Consider the following 19,945-nt stretch of genomic DNA (forward strand, 5'->3'; position numbering starts at 1 on the left):
CTCATTTTAGTATATGAATATTTAAAATGCAGTACGATAATTTATTGTGCCAGTGGTATCAGACAGCCCCTGGCCGGCTATCACTCCATTACCGATCAAGCACCAAAGTAACGCAAATAATTTTGAAAGTTATAAAAGCATCAAAAGAAATAAAAAAGATCTTTACCAAAAATAAAGAAATAAAATAAGTTCGCAAGTCATAACTAGATACAGTCATTAGTTTACCTCCAATGAATTTATGGAATATCATTACCGGCATCTTACATGATTGGATTCCCGTGATATCCTTCATAACGTGTTATTCTCGAGATATCATATGGTGACAACAATCTGGCCTCTTTTAACTCCGCACTTTCCTATACCATGCAGCACAATTATCCCAAAGGAAGAAAAAGTAGTCAGAACGGAAGCCAGAAGATCTATTTGGGAGCCAGTTTGATTGGGCAGATAGAAAATGCAATACGCCGTGCTGCAAAGGCCAATAAGAACCGCTCGTCCTCAGTCAATGGTCTTTCAATTACCTTGACAACTGTTGGATCCTGCAATTGCTATACCACATCAGTGAATGAATTTCAACAATTTCAGATGATGTGATTTAAACACAGTTGATTTTTTAAAAAGAAATTCCAATATCCTTACCACAAAAAAAAAAAAAAAATCCAATATCATCATCAAAAATATAATTAAAATACTAATTTTGGCATTTGCAAACTTTATCATGTTGAAGAATAGATCCTGCAGAAAACAAGGATACCGAAAACAAGAGAACCATTTACATGATTCCCTTTTTAGAAAAGCATAACTTCCTAATGACCAACAGCCGTCTGTTTAGTAATCAGAAACTTGAACGGTATCTTCTTTGAATAGCTTGAAATACCCACCTTAAATTTATTTAATTGTGCTATGAATGTCAATCAAATTTTTCTTAAGCACAGAGTGCAGGACAGATTTCGGTTCAAATAAATCTGAGGCACTGAATATATGGACAGGTACAATGAATATATATAGACATACACAAAAGCGTTACAAAGTTCCAATTGCTTGTGAGGATAGCATCATGCAACAAAGCAACACAAGGTACCAACTACCAACAACCTAACATCACACCTGAAATAGAATGTAGGCACTCAAATATAGCATCGTCAAGCAAAACTGAGCACTGCATGCTTGTGCACAGCAAGGCCTATTAGATATTAAAGGATGTGGTAGCATAGACCTTCATGAAAAAGCTTAGAAGCCGAAAGGATGTGAGAAGGCTATGAAGTATGGCAATCTTACTTTGTTCCATATGTCCATGAAAAGCTAGAATTAACGTTCTTAACAGTTCTCTAGTCATCGCAATTGGTAAATATTATCAACTTGTGCCAAGTATCCAGATAGGCGCACTAGAGAGTTTGAGTAGGTCCAAATTTGACTCCAACCCTATCTATCCAAGAATTGGATCGCATCAGGGTCTAGCCAGGCAAGATTCCGTAAGACCCACCAAGTTGATGAATCAGATCAAGATATGTCAAAGCCTGCAACCCTACCCAACACTCCTCAGATTTTATTGGACGGATCAAGTACAGGTCTAGGCCCCAAGTGAATATAAATCACTCTAGTTGGTAACAATTTATTTAATATAAAATATTTATTATATATGGTAAACTATTGAGTCAGGTTCATAAAAGTTAGTCTGATAAACAAATGCACTGTATGATTTGGTTGGATTGGGTACACACGAACCCAAAGCCAAGTATTTTATGGATCTATCTTCAGATCAATGATTTAGGACCTGGAGGGACAAGGGGTGTTCTACCCGTCCTGACCCATACCAAAGAGTAAATGAAATGCATGTTGGGGTAGAGAGTCTAATCCTGCTCCATGCGGGATGGCCTGCCTATTCTGCTATGATTCTAGCCAGAAAAGAGCAGGACCTCAGGCAAGATTCGCAATGCAGGTGTCCCACTAAAGCCCATGCATCCATTCCCTTATCTTTATCACACTAAAGTGGGATCAGGCCCCCTATCTCTTACAAGCATGCTTTGTTGAACCATGGGCACCAGCCTAGGCCATTAAATCGATAGAAAGAAAGGGGAGGAGAGAAATTTTGCAAGTTGCCGTAATCTAATCAAGCTTGGGTTGCTTGACACTGGGAAGCTTGTAAACAGGGTTGACAGCCCCTATTTTTCATTAATCTGGCTAAAAATTAAGAAAATCATAGAAAATCATGCTTTTTCTTGTTACTCAAAAAATTATGATATGTCATAAGGATAAAGCTATTATATATGTTTTTAATTTTTTAAATAAAGTTATAGTATGTTTAGGATTAATTAATTACTAAAAATAATAAAAAATAAAGAAAGTGGTATGTTTTCATTGTTATTATGCAGATGCTATTTAAATTTTGCATATTTTGGATAAATTTGGAGCACATTCAGGAGCACCTGAACCTACACATGAAATCCATCCCTGCCAAAATGTAAAATCATAAGTAGTACCTCAGGGCTCTCTACAAAATCCCTTATGCAAATTTATTTTAATAATTTCTGTGATTTTTAATTTAACTTTTAATACAAAAAATTACTTCAAAATTATAAAATAATTAGAGCATATGTAGAAAAGTTAGAACAAGTTAGGCAATTCGAAGCTAATTTTTAGGTATTTATTAAATATTTTAATAATTATTTAAAATATTTATCTTAAATTATGATTATTAATTAAGTAATTGATTAAAATCTGAAAAAGATAATGAACATAAAACTAAGGTAATTAAGATAAGTCCCTATGTAACTTAGAAGCACAAATGATGGTGGCTGTAAACACTGACATTATTCTTAAATCTTTTAGTTTTAGAAAATTTTACATATTTTTTTTTTAAAAAGTAATAGTCAATTGAAGGGAGAGCGTGTCTTTTCCTGATCAGATGGAGTATACTACATAGTGCCAATTTATTAGAAAACATTATTTTTAAAATCCAAATACATCTAAAAAGAAACTTCTGAAAAGCTAAAAAAAAATAAAGAGGGCATCCCAAGAATGTATTGGGACATCCGACCATCGGGAGGCAGCGGGACAAAACACATCTCTTTCCATGAAAAATCGAAGATGGCCACATCCTAGGGGGTTTGTGTCCCTGCTTCGAACTCATGCTCAACATGTTTGAATAGGATCAAGATTCGGTTATTTTTCAAGATCTTAGTCAGTGCCTTAATTGAATACAGTGGATAAGTCATGATACGAAAGTGATGTCAAATAAATAGTGCTAGCTTGACTAGGTAAATTCTATAATCAAGATGCATAAGAAGAAACCTCCAAAACATATGATTTTAATGGCTATCAACATTTTGCATGGGAAGCATTTAGGGTCAAACTTTCTAGCTTTAATATTATCCCTAAATTAAATTGACGAATGCTATTTAAATGAGAATGAAGTTTTAAAAACAGCGGCCCACTTACATTCTTATTCAACATAGTCTATTTTTTTTTATTTTACGTACAAAAAGAGATTATGTTACTGTAGTGAGTGATAAGGCATACTAAAATGATTGACAAGTTGGCAAATCTTTGACAAGATTTAATGAAAGTCAGGTATTTCGGATATATATGATGCCTGATTAGACCTCACCTTTATTTGTAGCTGGGTGGGAGCAGGTCTAATGCGAGCAATATCACCAACTCTAATAACATTGTTGACGTTGCCATGTTCATCCGTTTCAGTAGGCAGTGCTGTCGAGTGCCTCCATTGTCCATTAACAATGAACTTATAGTGATATCTAGAAACCAAAAATATGACCGGATTGCTTAATTACATATTTTAAAAATCATAGACAATCATCAAGAGGGCATCAGTATTGAATATGCTACTTGCTATATGGACTAAGGAGCATTCTACAATCTGAAGACAACTAGGACAGTATGAGCTGAAACACAATCAAACTGCATGGATGGTTCACCGACTTTGCTCACCGGTTAAAAGGGAGCAGAATTCATTAATATAACCAGATCGCACCACCAGAGTCAGCATATATATAAAAGTGTGTGCATGTGTGTATTCAACTAGCATCTGTTTACTTCATTGATCAGTGTGAACAGATAAAGCATTTTACTACCTTAGAACCACTCTAAGGCTTTAAAGGGCCATATGGGAACTTTCCAACCTCTTCTAACTAGCCTTCAACCACTTCAACTTGAAGCAAGCTTTCTACTCATTGACTGCTGTTCATTAGCCTGCATAAATTTGAACATGGATCCATTCCTACCTCAGTTATCCTTGAAATTACCTTGGAACTCTAATTTGTTGAAATGTGCCAATCCTTCAACATCCTGAAGCTTCCATTTTGTGATGTTGTGCCAGTCTATGCTTCCTAACTACAATTTTTTTGCCTACAAATTTACACCTTCAGTTGAACACTTTTTGCTTGGTTGTTTTATCGTGTGTGGACTTCGATGGAAACTTGGTAATTGGTATCATAGGGGTGTTGCATGGACATGGACATGAGCATCAAAGTTGGACACATCCAACTATCTAAGAAAGGAAAAGGAAGATACAAGGATACATAGAATCAATAATTTCAACAAATTATTTATTTTAAATATTATATATAAAGAAAATATTAAAATATTAATTACATATTTATTTTTAAATATTGTATAAAATGATAAATACTAAATGGGACGTACGAACAAACATTGTGAAGGATAAAGGCTTAAAAATTAGTAGAACAAAGACCAAGAATATGAATTCTATATTTAATGAGAATGAAAATGAAATGTAATATCAATTAAAATTGATGGACAAAAGGCACCACAAAGTGATCGATTTCATTATTTAGGATTCTATTAACCAAATAATGGAAAAATGGAAGAGAAAAGATGTAATAGAATTAGAGTTGTATCTGGAATGTAATGTGATAGACGCATACTTTGGAGGCTAAAGAAAAAAATTTGTGGAACAACAATTATGCCTGCAATGCTATATGCCTCAGAGCTGGATATTAAAGAAAGAACGTGAAAACAAATTGAGTGTGACCCACTATGAGAATATTAAGATAGATGTGTGGTAAAACAAGAAGGATAGAATAAGAAATGAATATATTAGATGAGTTGTAGGAATTGTACTAATTAAGGACAAAGTGATGGAAAATCAATTAAGATGGTATGGAGATGTACAACAAAGATTTGAGAAAGTTTGCATAAGAAAAGTTACTTTAATTTGTGTTGAAATTAGCAAGAAAATGAGAGGAAGAATTAAATTAATATGGTTGGAGATTGTGGGGAAGGATGCGAAGAAACTTGGAATAACATTAGAGATTGTTCTAGATAGAAATAGTTGGTGAATGAGGGATCATAAAGTCGACCCCAAATAGTTTGAAAAAGGTTGGATAATTTATGTTATGATTATGATTATAAAAACTACGAAAGATATTATTTGTTAATGTCTCTCACTAAATGTGTTTCTCAAATTTCTTAATTTATGAAGGGCACAAGAAAAAATATTTTGTTAAGCTATTGGACGTCTACATCTTTGACCAATTTTTAAATAATAAAAAGGTTATTTTCAGCATTAATTGGTGGGTTGAGCTCAATATTGGAGTAGCCAAATTATCTACCTACCAATAAAAGCTGGAGAAATAAAAAAGTTTTTGGAGCTGGATGCGAGTGTCCATGTAACATAAGTTATCATGCACTTCAAGAAGCCATACAAACTTCAATTCATAATAATAATTCTCATTCAAACTACATCCTAAATCAGGAGATGGAATGTTCAATCCTTGCAAATATTTGGTAGAATATCAAGTCCAAATATTGATGTTATTTATTGAACCATGATTCATTTCATATATGATTTGTTTTGCACCTAAAAATTTATTTTATTTTTGCCTTGATGTGTATGTCTCACGTTATTGAGACAACAGAGCGCTTCCTTTGCAACTTTGCCCTCTTAAACAATCATCAGACCTTTTTAAACAACAGTTTCAATAGACATAAGACTGAGAGACATTATAATATACAACCACAAAAGATGGGTATAACTCATCAAATAGATGAAATCTGAGGCACTGGCACATGGTATCAGGTTGAGGAGAGGAAAGAATACTGACTAGTCAACAAGTGCAGTTTCTAGTTGCCCTTAAGATACTAAAAAAAATATGATCGAGTGAACTACATAGAAAAAATTATTATCATATTACAAAAGATAGGTTCAGAAATTAAAAAAAAAAAACAGTTAGATGCTGAACTGTGACCAAGATAAGTCCATAACTACATAAGAAAGTAACTAATTAAACAGAACATTCTAACCTTTTGACAATTTAACTGATAATTGAGAAAACCCTACAAGGAGAACAATATATGTTCCAAGACAAAACTTCCCATGGATCAGGAAAGAGAAGAAATAAATCAATCAATCAAAAACATACTTCCCATGTCGGAGTCGGAGTTCAACCTCCAATTTTGAACCACCCTTGTGGACAGCCTTGATAGATTCTTTCCAATTGCTTATGAAATCCCCAACCAAATATACCTCATCACCCTATAAAGAATGTACCATCACAAATATAATTACTTTACAGCAATGGAATTGTTTGATTCAATATGCTAAATAACTCAGCCAAAACTATTTGCCAACCCCAAATAGTTGGAAAAGGCTGGATGATTATAAGTAACTCCTTTTAAATAGAAAAGATGGCATTCACTTCCAACATTTCCAACAAAAAGGTAACCAATCTCAAACAGGAGCATCACTGTAGCACAAGAATTAGCTACTTTTGTGAAGACATTTTTACCTCCCGGCTCCCATTACTCCACACAAAGTTGACAGCATGTGTTGGAGGTCCACCATGTTTTCCATTTTCTGCCATGGCAATAAGATCCCAAGTTGCCCAGACAATTGCAGCTCTGCATTCAAAATTCTAGGCTTCAGTTCCCAAATGATCAATCACCACTGAGATCTGCCTGGAATTGCGAATATTATAAATATAGTGCACACCAGATAACGTTAGAAGTTATGCTGTCCACAAAATAGACCTCCATATTTAGTAGAAAATAAGATTCTCATGGCGAAAATAAAAGAAAAGAAAAAAAAATTCAGCTATACCATTACATTCATCATACGCATGGCTGGAATCAGTAAACACAATATCATGTCACATGATATCTGCCAGTTTCTCGATTTTCTGACTCAGTAGTTAGTCCCAGTCCCTTTGGGATTAATATCTGCTAACACAATAAAAGATCTAATATGTTTTAGAAGAAGATGAACCCCAGCTAAATGAAAGGTTGCAGTTATATTGTGTTTGTGGCTGCTAAAAAGACACAATCATACAGATGTTAATCCCAGCGAATGCCAACTTAAATTCAATTTCTTAACATACCTGAAAATTTCTTAGACTTGTAACTATAAATTTGTTCAAAAATAAAACAACTGGAAGTTGTTCTTTGATTATTTTAAAATATTTTTTTCAAAAAAAAAAAATCTTATGAGAAAAGCAAGCCATTTGCATTCCCTGCTCACTAGCAAACCTAGCTCTATCTGCAAGGATGGTTGATGCCATAAAATGCAGGATAACAAGGACTGTTATTTCTCTATTGTACTCCAGGCAAACCAGCTGAAGGGATGATCCTGATAGACTTTCAGAACTAGATGTACCTATCAGGCCTGCATGAGTGCAATCCAGTCACAAAATTGTATGCAGCATGGAGAGCAGTATCTTGAATCCAGTGTAAATAGGCAATCACACATGCTGGGGATCTATCAAAGCCAGTTGTACAAGTCACATATATTCGAAAATTCTTCCTCAAAAGCCGTAATAGAAGCCCTACACAGAATGGAAGCTTCTTTCTTAGGTCTCCAGAATCCACCTCCCTGCAGAGTATTATGAGATAATTAATCACAGGCGAATGAATACAAATAAATGTCAAGTTCTTTGACTGCTCTCAGCAAGTCAGAAGGATAGAGAGAGACTCTGAACACAAAAAGCTATGACAAAAAGTTAGTGTCTGCACTTTATGCGTATATCATATGACCTGCAGGGTATTATGCGATAATTAATTACAAGCTAATGAATACAAATAAATGTCAAGTTCTTTGACTGCTCTTAGCAAGTCAGAAGGATAGAGAGATACTCTGAACACAAAAAGTTATAACAAAAACTTGGTGTCTGCAAGCATGCATTCATACATAACATACATACATACATCACACACAAACACACACACACACATCAATGATACTGAAAAAGTCTGGAATAATGAATATTTAATTTTCCTCCCAATTTGATCAATCAAATTTGTTTTTCCTTGACCAACATACATCAGTGATCTGCCTACTGATTACCACTAATACAAAGGAAAATAAAAAACCCAGGTTAGCAGATGATGACGGTGATATATACATACATACATATACCTACACACACACACACACACGATATATACATACATACATATACCTATACACACACACACATATATATATGTATGTATGTATGTATATGTAACTGTATGGATATATATATATATATATATATATATATATATATATATATATATATATATATATATATATATATATATATATGTATGTATGTATGTATGTATGTATGTATGTATTAATTAAAATGGAAGCTCAACGTTGGCAGAGCTCTCCATTTGCCGCATGTTTACATATTATTTCACCACTTGTGTAATATTAAAACTAAAATTTAATACCATTCCTATGGTATTTAATTCAATGAGGAAATGGAGGGTATTTCCATAGTGTAGAAGAAAAGAGAACGCATTTCATGGGAGCATTCATAAGGTTTTATTTTTGTTTGTGGGCCTAGTGGGCCCCATCAATTAATTATGAGGCATGCAAAGCCATGTGGTGGGAGGGGTTGGCTGTGGTCCAGTGTTACGCTAGGTCCAATGTTCCACTAGTAAGAGGTTCATGGGGCTCTATCTATACCATAGGCCTCCAGCTAGCCCTCTTGTAACCCGTCACCTATGAGGAAGGGCATACATGCACATCAAGGGGGAGGGTCCCATCTCGGTGGATGTCAAAATGGTGAGAAGGGTGAGGCAAATTTGATGCCATGGACAGTGAATAATTAAAGACCCACATAAAATTTTCTGCATGCAAAACCTAATTAACGATCCATATCAAATCTTGAAACCACCTTTATGTCCAAATATGTAGCTTATGTCCAAGTACATAAAGTCTAAACCTAAGAATTATATGACTCTTTTTATTAAATATTTTATTATTTATCTATTATCATTAAAAATTAATTATTATTATTATTATTATTATTATTATTATTATTGGAATATGAACCACAGCATCTATATAGTCAGCAGCATAATGCTCAGGCTTGCTAGGATATAAGGATGATACATTCAACATCAATGGAGATAAATATCATACAGAGGTACCCAGTACTTTTTATGTGACAGAGGTCTCATCATCTACATTGCTCCAAAGCTTCATGATGGCAGGACTTGATGTTACATAGAAACTTTCATACTTTATTATTTTTTTTATGTCTGCTTTTGTTTCTCCATGGAATTTGGCTGCCTTGGATCTTGTCTACTGAGGAATGTATGCATGAATAGGGTTATGATCACCTGCCAATGAGAAAATTGAAGGCGCTGGACAGTGGCTAAGTTCATAGAGGTGGGAAGGATGGGTATTAATGTATTTTTTTAATCTTTGCTTGATAAATAATACTGATAATATTTTAATAAAAAATATTTAGTAAAAAATAATATTTTTCACTAATAATATTTTAAAAGATTAATAATGTTTAATAATGTATTAATATACTAGTAAAATTATATCTTATTTAAAACTAATAAAAGTATTTGTTAATAAAAATATTATATAAATTAATAAAAATATATTATTTTTCAAAAATAATTACGTAACTAATAAAAAAATATTGTAGGGATGCTATATTTTCTAAATAAGAAAAAGTATCCAATGCCCTTGCATGGGTAATATGCCAGTTTGTGCATCAAAAAGCACATGCTCAAAGACAATAACCCATTTTATATATTATACTTTTGGCTAGTCAATTAGGAACCTCAAGTACCTGCAAAAAGAGTCAGCAACATGATTGATTTTCAGAAAAGGCACGAATACTCTAAAAAGAAAAAATGGCAAAGAAAAGGCAGGGCAAAAAACCCCAATGCCATCAAAACATACAACCACGACCAGCCAAGACCAACCAGCCACCACAAAATTATTCATAAACAGAAACAAGATTCAACGACAAATTTTTATTTCTCATGGACACTCATTTCCTTAAATAGCACAGGATTAGCAATCAGCAAAGTGACAGAATGTGCAATTCCACGATAAGTGCAGTAATGGGTTGTCTCTAACAATGAAAAAGCATAGTGAAGGAGACAAGGTACTGAAAAGACAAATACACAAAACATCATACATATCACCTACCTTATCGGATAGTTAACCATCAGAATGTTACATTCGCTACAGGAGTTGTTGATGGATTCTGAATTAATTCCCCAATTGGCACGCTCACTTTCACTCTGGAAATTTAGAACAGCAGTGATCCCCTGGAGCAGACATGTCCTATCTGTTATTTTACATATGAGAACTTGCAAAGATGCTATTTAGCTGCCCAAGAAAACACCATTAAAACCACTCGAATAGAAAATATGGTAGACGCCAGGATATCTGTGAGAAAGGTGCAAGAAAACTACAATAAGACAGGCTTGCACATGGAATTAGACTCACATTGTATATTGTATGCATCCTGCCACACAGCAAATATGTCCAGATACGTGATAAAAGCTAAAATGCCATTATCAGGCGAACATACAGGCCAGTCACAAGTTGGGTTTTGGGCAAAAAAAGCATATGTCTACACAAATACAAACAGAATGAGATCATGATATTCCACAATTTGTTGCCATATGTATTCCAAGCAATCAATTAGCATTTTATGGGACTGCATTTCCATGTATTATATCAATTTGACAAAAAAATGAAATATTGATATGCATAAAGAGATAAAATATATGTTCAGGAGTAGCATGAAAATAATAGTAGACCAGATGAAAAAGAAATCGATGGTAGGGATACAACCTGGATACCTTTGTAATTTAACAAATTAACTATACAATTCTGAGATTAACATTTGTAATTCAACCACTTATCTGGTGGACCTGCAGTGTGCCACATAAAACTAGACAGACCAGAAAAGGAAACCATATACAGCACAAACATGCCCAAAGCAACAGAATAATTAAAAAAAAAAAACCGGTTGCTTCCATTGGACCTCTTCAAATAATGAATTTGATGCTTGAAGTTTATTTTGCATTATATTCATTGTTTATGTCTACATTTGTACAATACTTCATTTTGCAGTATATTTAGTATTTAAGACTATGATTTACAGAACTAGTTGACCCGATTGTATTGTTAACATGAGATCTGCTTGAATGCAAGACAACGTTGAACCATAGAGACTAGATTATTCAATTTCTTAAAAAGAAAATCTAATTTCAGGATTTCCTATATATTTGGTTAGCGCATGCACAAAACTGTCCCAATAAGATGGCTTCCTTATGGAGTTCTGGTTTTAAATTTGCCATTGTTGCTGACATCGATCTATAAGAGTTATCAAATTTGGGGTTTCAAAAATGACAGGATACATCTACTTTGGAATCTTCCTACTGACTGGCACTGGTTAAAGAAACAAGTAACAAGGAGTCAGACTTACTGTGCATATTAAAACAGGCAATGATAAACAGCATCTGATGTTCATGTAACGTGTAAGGGACATATCAGATATGCTGATAATATACCCTAACAAGGAGACCGATGAGAAAGAGAAGCAGCAAAAAGGAAATCAACAAGAAAAATAACTTTTTGTTTTTTCTCCTATGCTTTCTATTGGCTTTCATCACTTGAAAGGAAGAAACCTCGACTTGGATTAGAAAAGAACCTGTCCAAAAAAAAAAAACATTCTCTCTCCCCCCCTTAATGCAGGCCTCACTTGCAGCATTCCATGGTGCAAACTTGGGCTAAGGCCAGCAATCTTTCTTTCACTAGCAGTGTTTCTGTCACAACTTGTTACTCACTGGAACTAGGAACCAAATTCAGCTGGATCAATATTCCAATATTTTTAGAGTTATCAGTTTCCCTTCTGCAGATTTCTATGCACCTGGAGCAACGTTTGAGGATGACTTGGTCTTGTTGTCTAATGAAATTCAATAGCCAATGCTTGGTGCTTAATACCAACAAGATAACTTATGGGCATACTACATATTTAAGGTCAAAAGAAAAATACTTAAGGTCGTTGCAGAAATAACTGCATCTAACTATTACGAACAGAATCTGACAGGTAAAACTACTAATAGAGCGAGACATATCCCTTGTGAAATGGGCAGTATATAAAACATACAGAAGAAGAAAAATGAAGATTAGGTAGCTTGTTTTCCCACCATACTATCTGGTAGTTTTATCATTGATAACCATAATATCATTGTTTCTGCTTACTCACCAATGATACATCAATATGAGATTGAAATTCCCACAAGCTGCCATTTGGACCTTCATTTTTCTTTTGAAAAAAGAAAAAAGAGAAAAAAAAACTTGCCTTGATAGCTCTACCTGATAAGACTCCTTAATCCTCATAAATATAAACAACATGGGAAGCACAGTACACTACAGAAGAATCAGATGACTGTAGATTGACTACTATTTCTAAATTTCTGAAAATTTCAATTATTAAAGCTTTATAATCATTTAAAATATTAGAAAAGTATTTCATATTCATGAAGGTGCCTACCAGGCAAAGAGTCTAAATGTTATAGCGAAAGTAACAACCAAAGAGATATACAGTTTGACAACTTTTGAGCTCTTTCTAAGCAGGATACATCTTTGATCAGTCACCATTAATCACAAGAACCAGAAATACTGATCCATTTTCCTGAATATATTTACAAAACAAACAGTAAACTTTGGGTGGATCTCTGCAGAGTGCAGACAATGTCTTTCTCGAGGAATTAACCTCCCTAACTCATAATTTTAATAAATTTTATTGTGTTTAGAGAAAAGGAACATGCAATATAAGCAAGTTATATCCACGACAGGTACATGGGCATGCATTGGTATGAACATGCACATATATAAATAGAACAAAACAAATTTAGATGTAGATGCAGGCAATGATGTATGTTACAATATAAATGCACGAAAAGCATGTAAGAATGAGTATAGCTCAACAAGCAGCAATGGTCTCTAACAAAATGCATCTGAATAAAGCAAATATTTTCTTGGCATTATAAGTAAAAGCAACAGTATGTACCACAACATTTGACAACATCTGCACGTCTTTCTCTGTCTGTATGCATGAACCAACAAATATTTGCTCAGTAATCTGCAAAAGAACTACAAATAACATAAGTAACAAGTAATAGCAATTTGATAACGCACATCACAAAGTGTTTGGCTTCTCAAGATTCATGGGCTATGTTCCAGGAGAACAGTGGATTCCCATGTTGGGGTTAAAAAGAACAGACTTGGACTCTCCAGATGTAAAATAAGAACAAAAAAAAATGTAAATCTTATTCAATCTCAACATCAGGATAGCTGAAACTAATAAAGCACAGGTAACAAAACAAAGCAACAGAACTGGAATTATGAGGTCCAGATATAAAGGATTATTGTCATTAAGAATCCTAAAGATCTGGAATTATGAGGTCTAGATATAAAGGATTATTGTCATTAAGAATCCTAAAGATCACTAAAACCCAATCAGTGAAACAAATTAGAAACAAAATTAATAACCTGATAAATGACTCCATAGCTTGTGAATAATTGGATATATCTGAAAGCATTTTAATGAGAATTCAACTTAGAATAAACCGAATCTGTGGCTTGATATTTTATTTAGTGAGTTGTACTAGCAGATAATATATGCGTCCATTTCATTTTGAGTTTTGGAGGTTTACTTGTGCATGATGTGCAGCATCACCCTGCAATAATCAGAAGTACACAGGATGATATGGAGCTACCATTAAACTCCATAACCGGACTGCAGCAAAATTTTGTAAGAACCAATGCAAATTATCAAAAGATGAAGAAGGGATGCAAACTGACATTGGCTTCATAACTAAGGCATGAATATGCAGCCATTGCTCAACTGTTCATTATTGTTGCAAATTTGCAATAGAATGGGCATTATAAGACAGTCGCAAATCACGAATGAAGAAGTGCTTGCTATCATTTCTAGCAAAGGTTTGCATGAATCAAGAAAATTTTTTGAAGAAAATAGGAGGTGGACAAGCAGCTAGGGGTGTCCTCGGTGCCTAGGCTGTAGGCTGATGCCCAAAGGTCAAGGCAGCCTTAAATTATAAATTCAAAAAAGGAATAAATATAAGAAGAAAACTAAAGAAATAATTACTTCTTTTGAAAAGAAAACAACTGAAACATGATACATGAAATAATATATAATAACTCAATAGGAAGTGCTGATTTTGCAAACTCACTATGAATTCACAAATTGATTGCATCCTTCGTACTCAAACATGAAGCAAAATATTAAAGTACCACATCCTTCCTACTCAAACATGAAGAAAAACATTAAATTGGGTGCCTAGGCAGCCAATTAGGTGGCAATAGTTTGGAGCATTGATATGGCATATGAGATAGACAACTAATCTTAAGATGGACGTGATATGGCATGCTGCATGTGTTGCTCTAAGAATTGATTTTGATGATCACAAATCATTTGAGGGAACTACTAATGAGTTTCTTGTCTTTGGAGAATATTTTTGTGATGTTTCAGGTAGTCCAAAAGATTAGATCTGAAAAGTCTCATCAAGTATGCCAAAGTTGAAGTTTTTGCAATTTGGAGAAGTTTTCGAAACCTCTTAAGAGTGTCGAATTAATTTGAATCCATTTGAGAGCAGTTGGAAGTGTTCTGGTAAGTTTCGGACCTTAAATGCATGAAAAATTGGGTTGGTACAAAATAGAGCGATCCATCTGGATCATCCTCTTTCATTGGGTAGCTGGCACGCATTGTTTTGACTCATGGCACGCAGTGGGACGACCCATATGGGATGACCCATGCAGTGGGCGACTCATGCAGGACGACCTCTGAGATCCTGAGACCAAAACAGAAAGCTGAATTTTCTGTCTGGCCAATTGGGGTATCCCATGGGACGTCCCATTGCCAGTGGGGCGCCCCATGGGACGTCCTATTCTGACGAGCACACGTAACGACTAATTTTCAGTCCATTTTTGGTGTATTTAATGCACATTAAACACTCTCCAACGGTTCTAAACCGATACTAAGATATTCTCAAGAGCAAATGGTGATTATAAATGCTCTCTTGAAGTGAAAAATCATAAGTTTGCAAGCATTCAAAGCTCACACCCGTGAAAAGTTCAAAAATCCCTAAAAGAGAGGAAAAGAAGCATTCAATCAGCTCACCAACCACTCTCCAGCTGCAATCAAGTGTACAATTCATTGAGGGTGTTTAGCAAAAGCTTCTTCCCCTTAAGTATTGTATTTCTATTGCATTTATTATGTTCATTTAAAGAAATTTTGTGCTGAAATTTCTGTACCCTATTTTTCTCACATTGTATTTTGGATTTTTGAGTTTTGAAGGATTCCAAAACTCGGTTGGGTTGATCCGAACCTGAAATCGGATCGTTGAGGATTGGCTTGTATCTGAAAAATATGTGTTCTTGCTTGGATAGCAAGGGTCTGGATTGTCCGACGTGTTGTATTTTTAAAATCCTTTTAGTGGATTGAATTTTCAAGTAGGGACTTGGGGAGTGGATGTAGGTGCAAGGCTGGCACCGAACCACTATAAATTCTGTGTTTGTTGTGCTTGCATCTCTTTATTTATTTTTTGTACTTTATACTTGCTTATCTATCATTTGTGTTTGATTTCATTTTCATTGCAAATCAACTCACTCCACTTAATACTTTAGCACATTACTTAAGTGCACTAATCTTAAAAAAAATTTAAGAAGACCCAATTCACCCCTCTTCTTGGGCTCCATATCTGGGCAACAGCATGACAAAGATTTTTCGATGAAAATGCAAGAAACCAATTAATTTAAGCATCAAGATATTGACGGATATGGAGTGCTAGTCACCTTGCTGTATTGCATGCCAAGTGAGTGATTATAGTATAACTCGCCTTTTGCTCGTTCAAGTGCCTTGATATACTCCTCTAGTGGAAAGCTACCATAAGCCCATTCAACATCTTCACTCTCTTCCTCAGAAAAAATACCTATGATCTCACTCGTATGTTTTGCAAGAAACCTCCCATTACTCTGCACTCGAGAATCAGTGGATCCACTTTGTTCACTTGAGAGAAGCATCCATCCATGTGATGCTAAGAACTTTGGAGAAAAAATGGCAAACCCACTGTTTCCATTACTCTCAGAAGATGGTTGCAGATGTGATGCCATCAAAGATCCATTCCAAGTAGCAAATGGAACCCGGCCTCTATTAAATAAGTTATAAAAATCGCCATTTAAATGTAATTGATGAATAGGATAAGGAGAGAATGGTCTTTCAAGTACAAGACTAAATGATCCTGCTGCATCCTTAAGCATCATCCTGGGCAAAGAAATCAAGAGAGATAAGAGACACAATGATCGTTAAACCGTAATAAGAATAAGTTATGACCCACTTCAGTACCACAAACTCATGCTTTTGGCAAGCTGAAGCAAATTACAGAAGACAGAAATGAATTCTAGCATATGCACTAGTAAACAAAAGGAAATGCATCCATAAACTATCAAATTGCTTATGCTAGACATCATACAATGACACAATGAATTGTTATATAAGGTTATGACAGTCATTAGCTCACCGATGTGAACACAACACAATAAGAACTTTAAACAAACTCTGATAATTGTGGGTGTGGTTAGCACTCTAGTAATGCCTACAGCGTGGATGCACACTCTAGTTAATAACATGGACAAATATTTTGCTCTTATTAAGCATTGAAGTGCCCACCCACAGTGTACTATATATAAAATACATATTATGTCAGCAGGTTGATAAAAACAATATGGTGCTGCATACCCTTGTACCATGTGAAATGGCCCATATGGATGCCAGGAGCATGCCTTGTTCACCTGCTTAAAGCTTAAATTGACCATCTTGAAGTACTTTTGCTCCTACTCTAGACAGTCTAGAGATTTCTTCCCATGTTCTTATGATGATTTGACAGCCAAAATCACAGATTGGAAATGAAAACAAAAAAAATTGTCAAAAGATACAATGTACCAAAGTTAGGAACTAAGATAATCCATATTACATAAGCTTCCTACAGCATTACTACTACGGAAGCTTGCCAATGTACCAACAGTAGAACATTTAAATTAGTCATTGATAACGTAGAAGTAGTCCTATATCCCCTTGTAGTTTTTTCTCATAAAGTGTATTGTTAATGTGCAGCATTGTTGTATAAAGTTAGTTTATGATAAATTACCTGAATTGCAATTGCATACGTGGCACAGATATCTTGGATGAACCTAAATCTTAACAAATCTGTTCAAAGTTATTATTTGTTTAAAATGCCTATGTTTTAAAAAGTAAATTAAATATGTATTTTAGGCACCATTTAAATCTTTTTTCAAGCTTGAATATCATTCCATGCTGATGCACACCACATGTCCACATGATACAACAAAATACACTTAATATGCCAATCACTGATCTACATGATCATGGTATGTACTAACATTGATCACTGGTCATTACAAAAGCTAAGGCAATTGCCCTTGTGATAATAAATACATCCACAATGTATTATTTAATATTCATAAAGCAAAGAACCATTTCAAGGGGGAAAAAAATCAAAATCTTCATGCAAGTGCAACCAGTAATACACTATTCTTGCAATCTAGTTGCCAACCCTCTGGTACAAAACATTGAGTTTAGAACAATGCACTCACAAAACATGTATGATTACATGGAACATCATCAAATATTTTGAGGCTAAACTTGTGAAATTAGCATAGCAAATCCAGATGCTACCATAAAAAATTCAATGAGTGGTTTACATAGATACATGAGATTGCATGAGATTTAAAAGGTGAAATGTGGCAGATAATTCCACAACAATATAATAATAGCCATTTTATTTTATTATGAAGTTACAGGAAAAATAAATTATTAAAAAAATATAGCATTCTTGCAGAAGGTAAAATTCCATACTCTGCATCGCTTAAATCCTTGATGTCAATGAACCCACCACCTGATTTATTACTTGTCTTTTTTAGCATGTCTCCCACCATGATTATCCTTGATTTTTCTGCATTCCCCTTCAAAACATACATAGGACATTTTAGAACCTAAGTAACTGCTAGCACACAGAAATTCAGCATAACACAACACGTGAAGATAACAGATCTAAGATTTGAACCACCACCGACAAAAATCTTTGTGACGAAAATTTGACAGTAGCGAAGTAAAAAACCATCAAAATTCTCCGAAATAGAGGTCCGACAACTGACAATCTTAAGTATGATACTAAACTTGAAAAAATTCCAAAGGAGCTACATTTTAACATATCAAGATACTGCAGAATAGAATGAAATATTAAAACCAGAGTCCTGTCTCAAAAGATGCGAACCTTTTTATCGGGGGGAGGAAAAAAAGAAAATTTTGTATATATGAAATCTTAAACGGAAGCACTTGCAGAATTGATAAGCTCGCATCTACTTATTCGAAAAAAGTCACCGTTTCTCAAACAAGAATTAGAAGATCAAGCCATTTCTAATGCAGGGTCAAAAAGCCAAAATAAGTCATTCGTTTTTAGCCCTTACAAAAAGAAAACTGATTCTTGAACCTCTTTCGGCAAGAAGATCTAAAGATGGAATACCCCTCTCTTGAGCGAGTGTACAAAGATCTTGCCATCCACGGAGAACGCGAAACGTATGCCCAACGGCTTGTCCAGAGTCACCATATACTCATTAAGATTCATTTTATACATCGACGGATCCGCCATTGCCAAGACGCTGCCGAGCTTCCGGCCCGATCGCCGCTTCCTCCAAACGCTCAACGACCTCGAAATCGCATCCGGCGAACACCGATCTCCGCTCCAAGACGAAGAAAGAGCAGCCCATCGAGCGCTCCTCCCAAGAAGAGAAGACGAATAGAAGGTTGGTTGGGGGACCTGGAGAAGAGCCATGGATCGGAATCGGATGTTCTGAGGGTAAGGGTAAGGGTTTGGGTTTCTTGGGTAACAGGAAGGAGGGACGGAGGAGGCGAGGTGGGGAATTTCTTCATGTCATCGTGAATAGTTTCTTGTGCTTGGATTTATTCTCGGGCTAGAGGGAGCGACTGATCCAGAAGCCCCGAGGACCGTGGCCATTGGAATGGAGAGTATGCACATCCTTCAGGATTCTTGAGAAGCGGTGGCCCCAGATAGCGTCTTGTAATTTAGCGTGCGCCGCCTCCACGCGTGATGTCACGTGGTCATGCCCCACCCATCGCCGTCGCTAACGAATAATTATCTTCCAAATCACCGGGGAAATTAACGATTTCATGCAGCGCCACTAACTTAGCCACGTCATGCCCTTACGACTTGGCACTTGGCAGCAAGGGGTGGTGATACCCACAAGAAATTATCGGCCAGAGCCGCTCTGCCGTATATGTTTTAAATTATTTAATAAAAAATTATCATGTCGTCTAAAAAATAATTTTTATTTAAATTAATAAAAATTATTAGCTAGTAATTAAAATAAAATTTTGTTCGTCCAAAATTTTTAACCAAATTTAGATTACAGTAATTTTTTTAATAATAAATAATATGATAAATTTTAATGAATAATTCAAAATATATGTGATAGAATGATTTTAATTAATAAATTTTTGATCCCTAAGATAGATTTGGACTATCCATGAATGACAAGTCAGCATCTATTTAGGTTAAAGTATCATGAGGAGTTTGCTGCAGTCTTCGTAGAGGTTGC

The 19,945-nt window shown here is 35.0% G+C and overlaps 1 protein-coding gene across 3 annotated transcripts; it reads right to left on the minus strand.

Moving 5' to 3' along the window:
- Positions 1 to 135: 135 nt before the first annotated feature.
- Positions 136 to 19,369, minus strand: LOC105048130 (phosphoglucan phosphatase LSF1, chloroplastic). Of its 3 annotated transcripts, none has more exons than XM_010927339.4 (10): positions 18,853 to 19,366; positions 18,186 to 18,292; positions 16,106 to 16,574; positions 13,302 to 13,373; positions 10,421 to 10,542; positions 7,631 to 7,846; positions 6,768 to 6,879; positions 6,402 to 6,514; positions 3,608 to 3,755; positions 136 to 539 (listed from the first exon to the last, which is right to left on the minus strand). In XM_010927339.4, the coding sequence occupies exons 1-10, from the start codon at positions 19,159 to 19,161 to the stop codon at positions 420 to 422; spliced, it is 1,788 nt and encodes a 595-aa protein (XP_010925641.1). In that variant the 5' UTR covers positions 19,162 to 19,366; the 3' UTR covers positions 136 to 419. The 3 variants fall into 3 exon arrangements, 2 of the variants coding, with proteins under 2 accessions (XP_010925641.1, XP_073108737.1); XM_073252636.1 differs by having other exon boundaries at positions 18,797 to 19,038; XR_002165530.3 differs by lacking the exon at positions 136 to 539 and having other exon boundaries at positions 3,679 to 3,755; positions 6,283 to 6,514; positions 18,853 to 19,369.
- Positions 19,370 to 19,945: the final 576 nt, after the last annotated feature.

This window comes from Elaeis guineensis, chromosome 2, assembly GCF_000442705.2.
Source record: "Elaeis guineensis isolate ETL-2024a chromosome 2, EG11, whole genome shotgun sequence".
In the NCBI taxonomy this organism is placed as follows: domain Eukaryota; kingdom Viridiplantae; phylum Streptophyta; class Magnoliopsida; order Arecales; family Arecaceae; genus Elaeis; species Elaeis guineensis.

Excerpts from the sequence above, each read along its gene's own strand:
- LOC105048130 (XM_010927339.4), bottom strand. The coding sequence starts at position 19,161 with ATGGCTCTTCTCCAGGTCCCCCAACCAACCTTCTATTCGTCTTCTCTT. Across the intron at positions 18,293-18,852 it reads TACACTCGCTCAAGAGAGGG|GGGAATGCAGAAAAATCAAG; the intron begins GTATTCCATCTT and ends TATGTTTTGAAG. Across the intron at positions 3,756-6,401 it reads CTCCGACTCCGACATGGGAA|ATATCACTATAAGTTCATTG; the intron begins GTATGTTTTTGA and ends TTTGGTTTCTAG.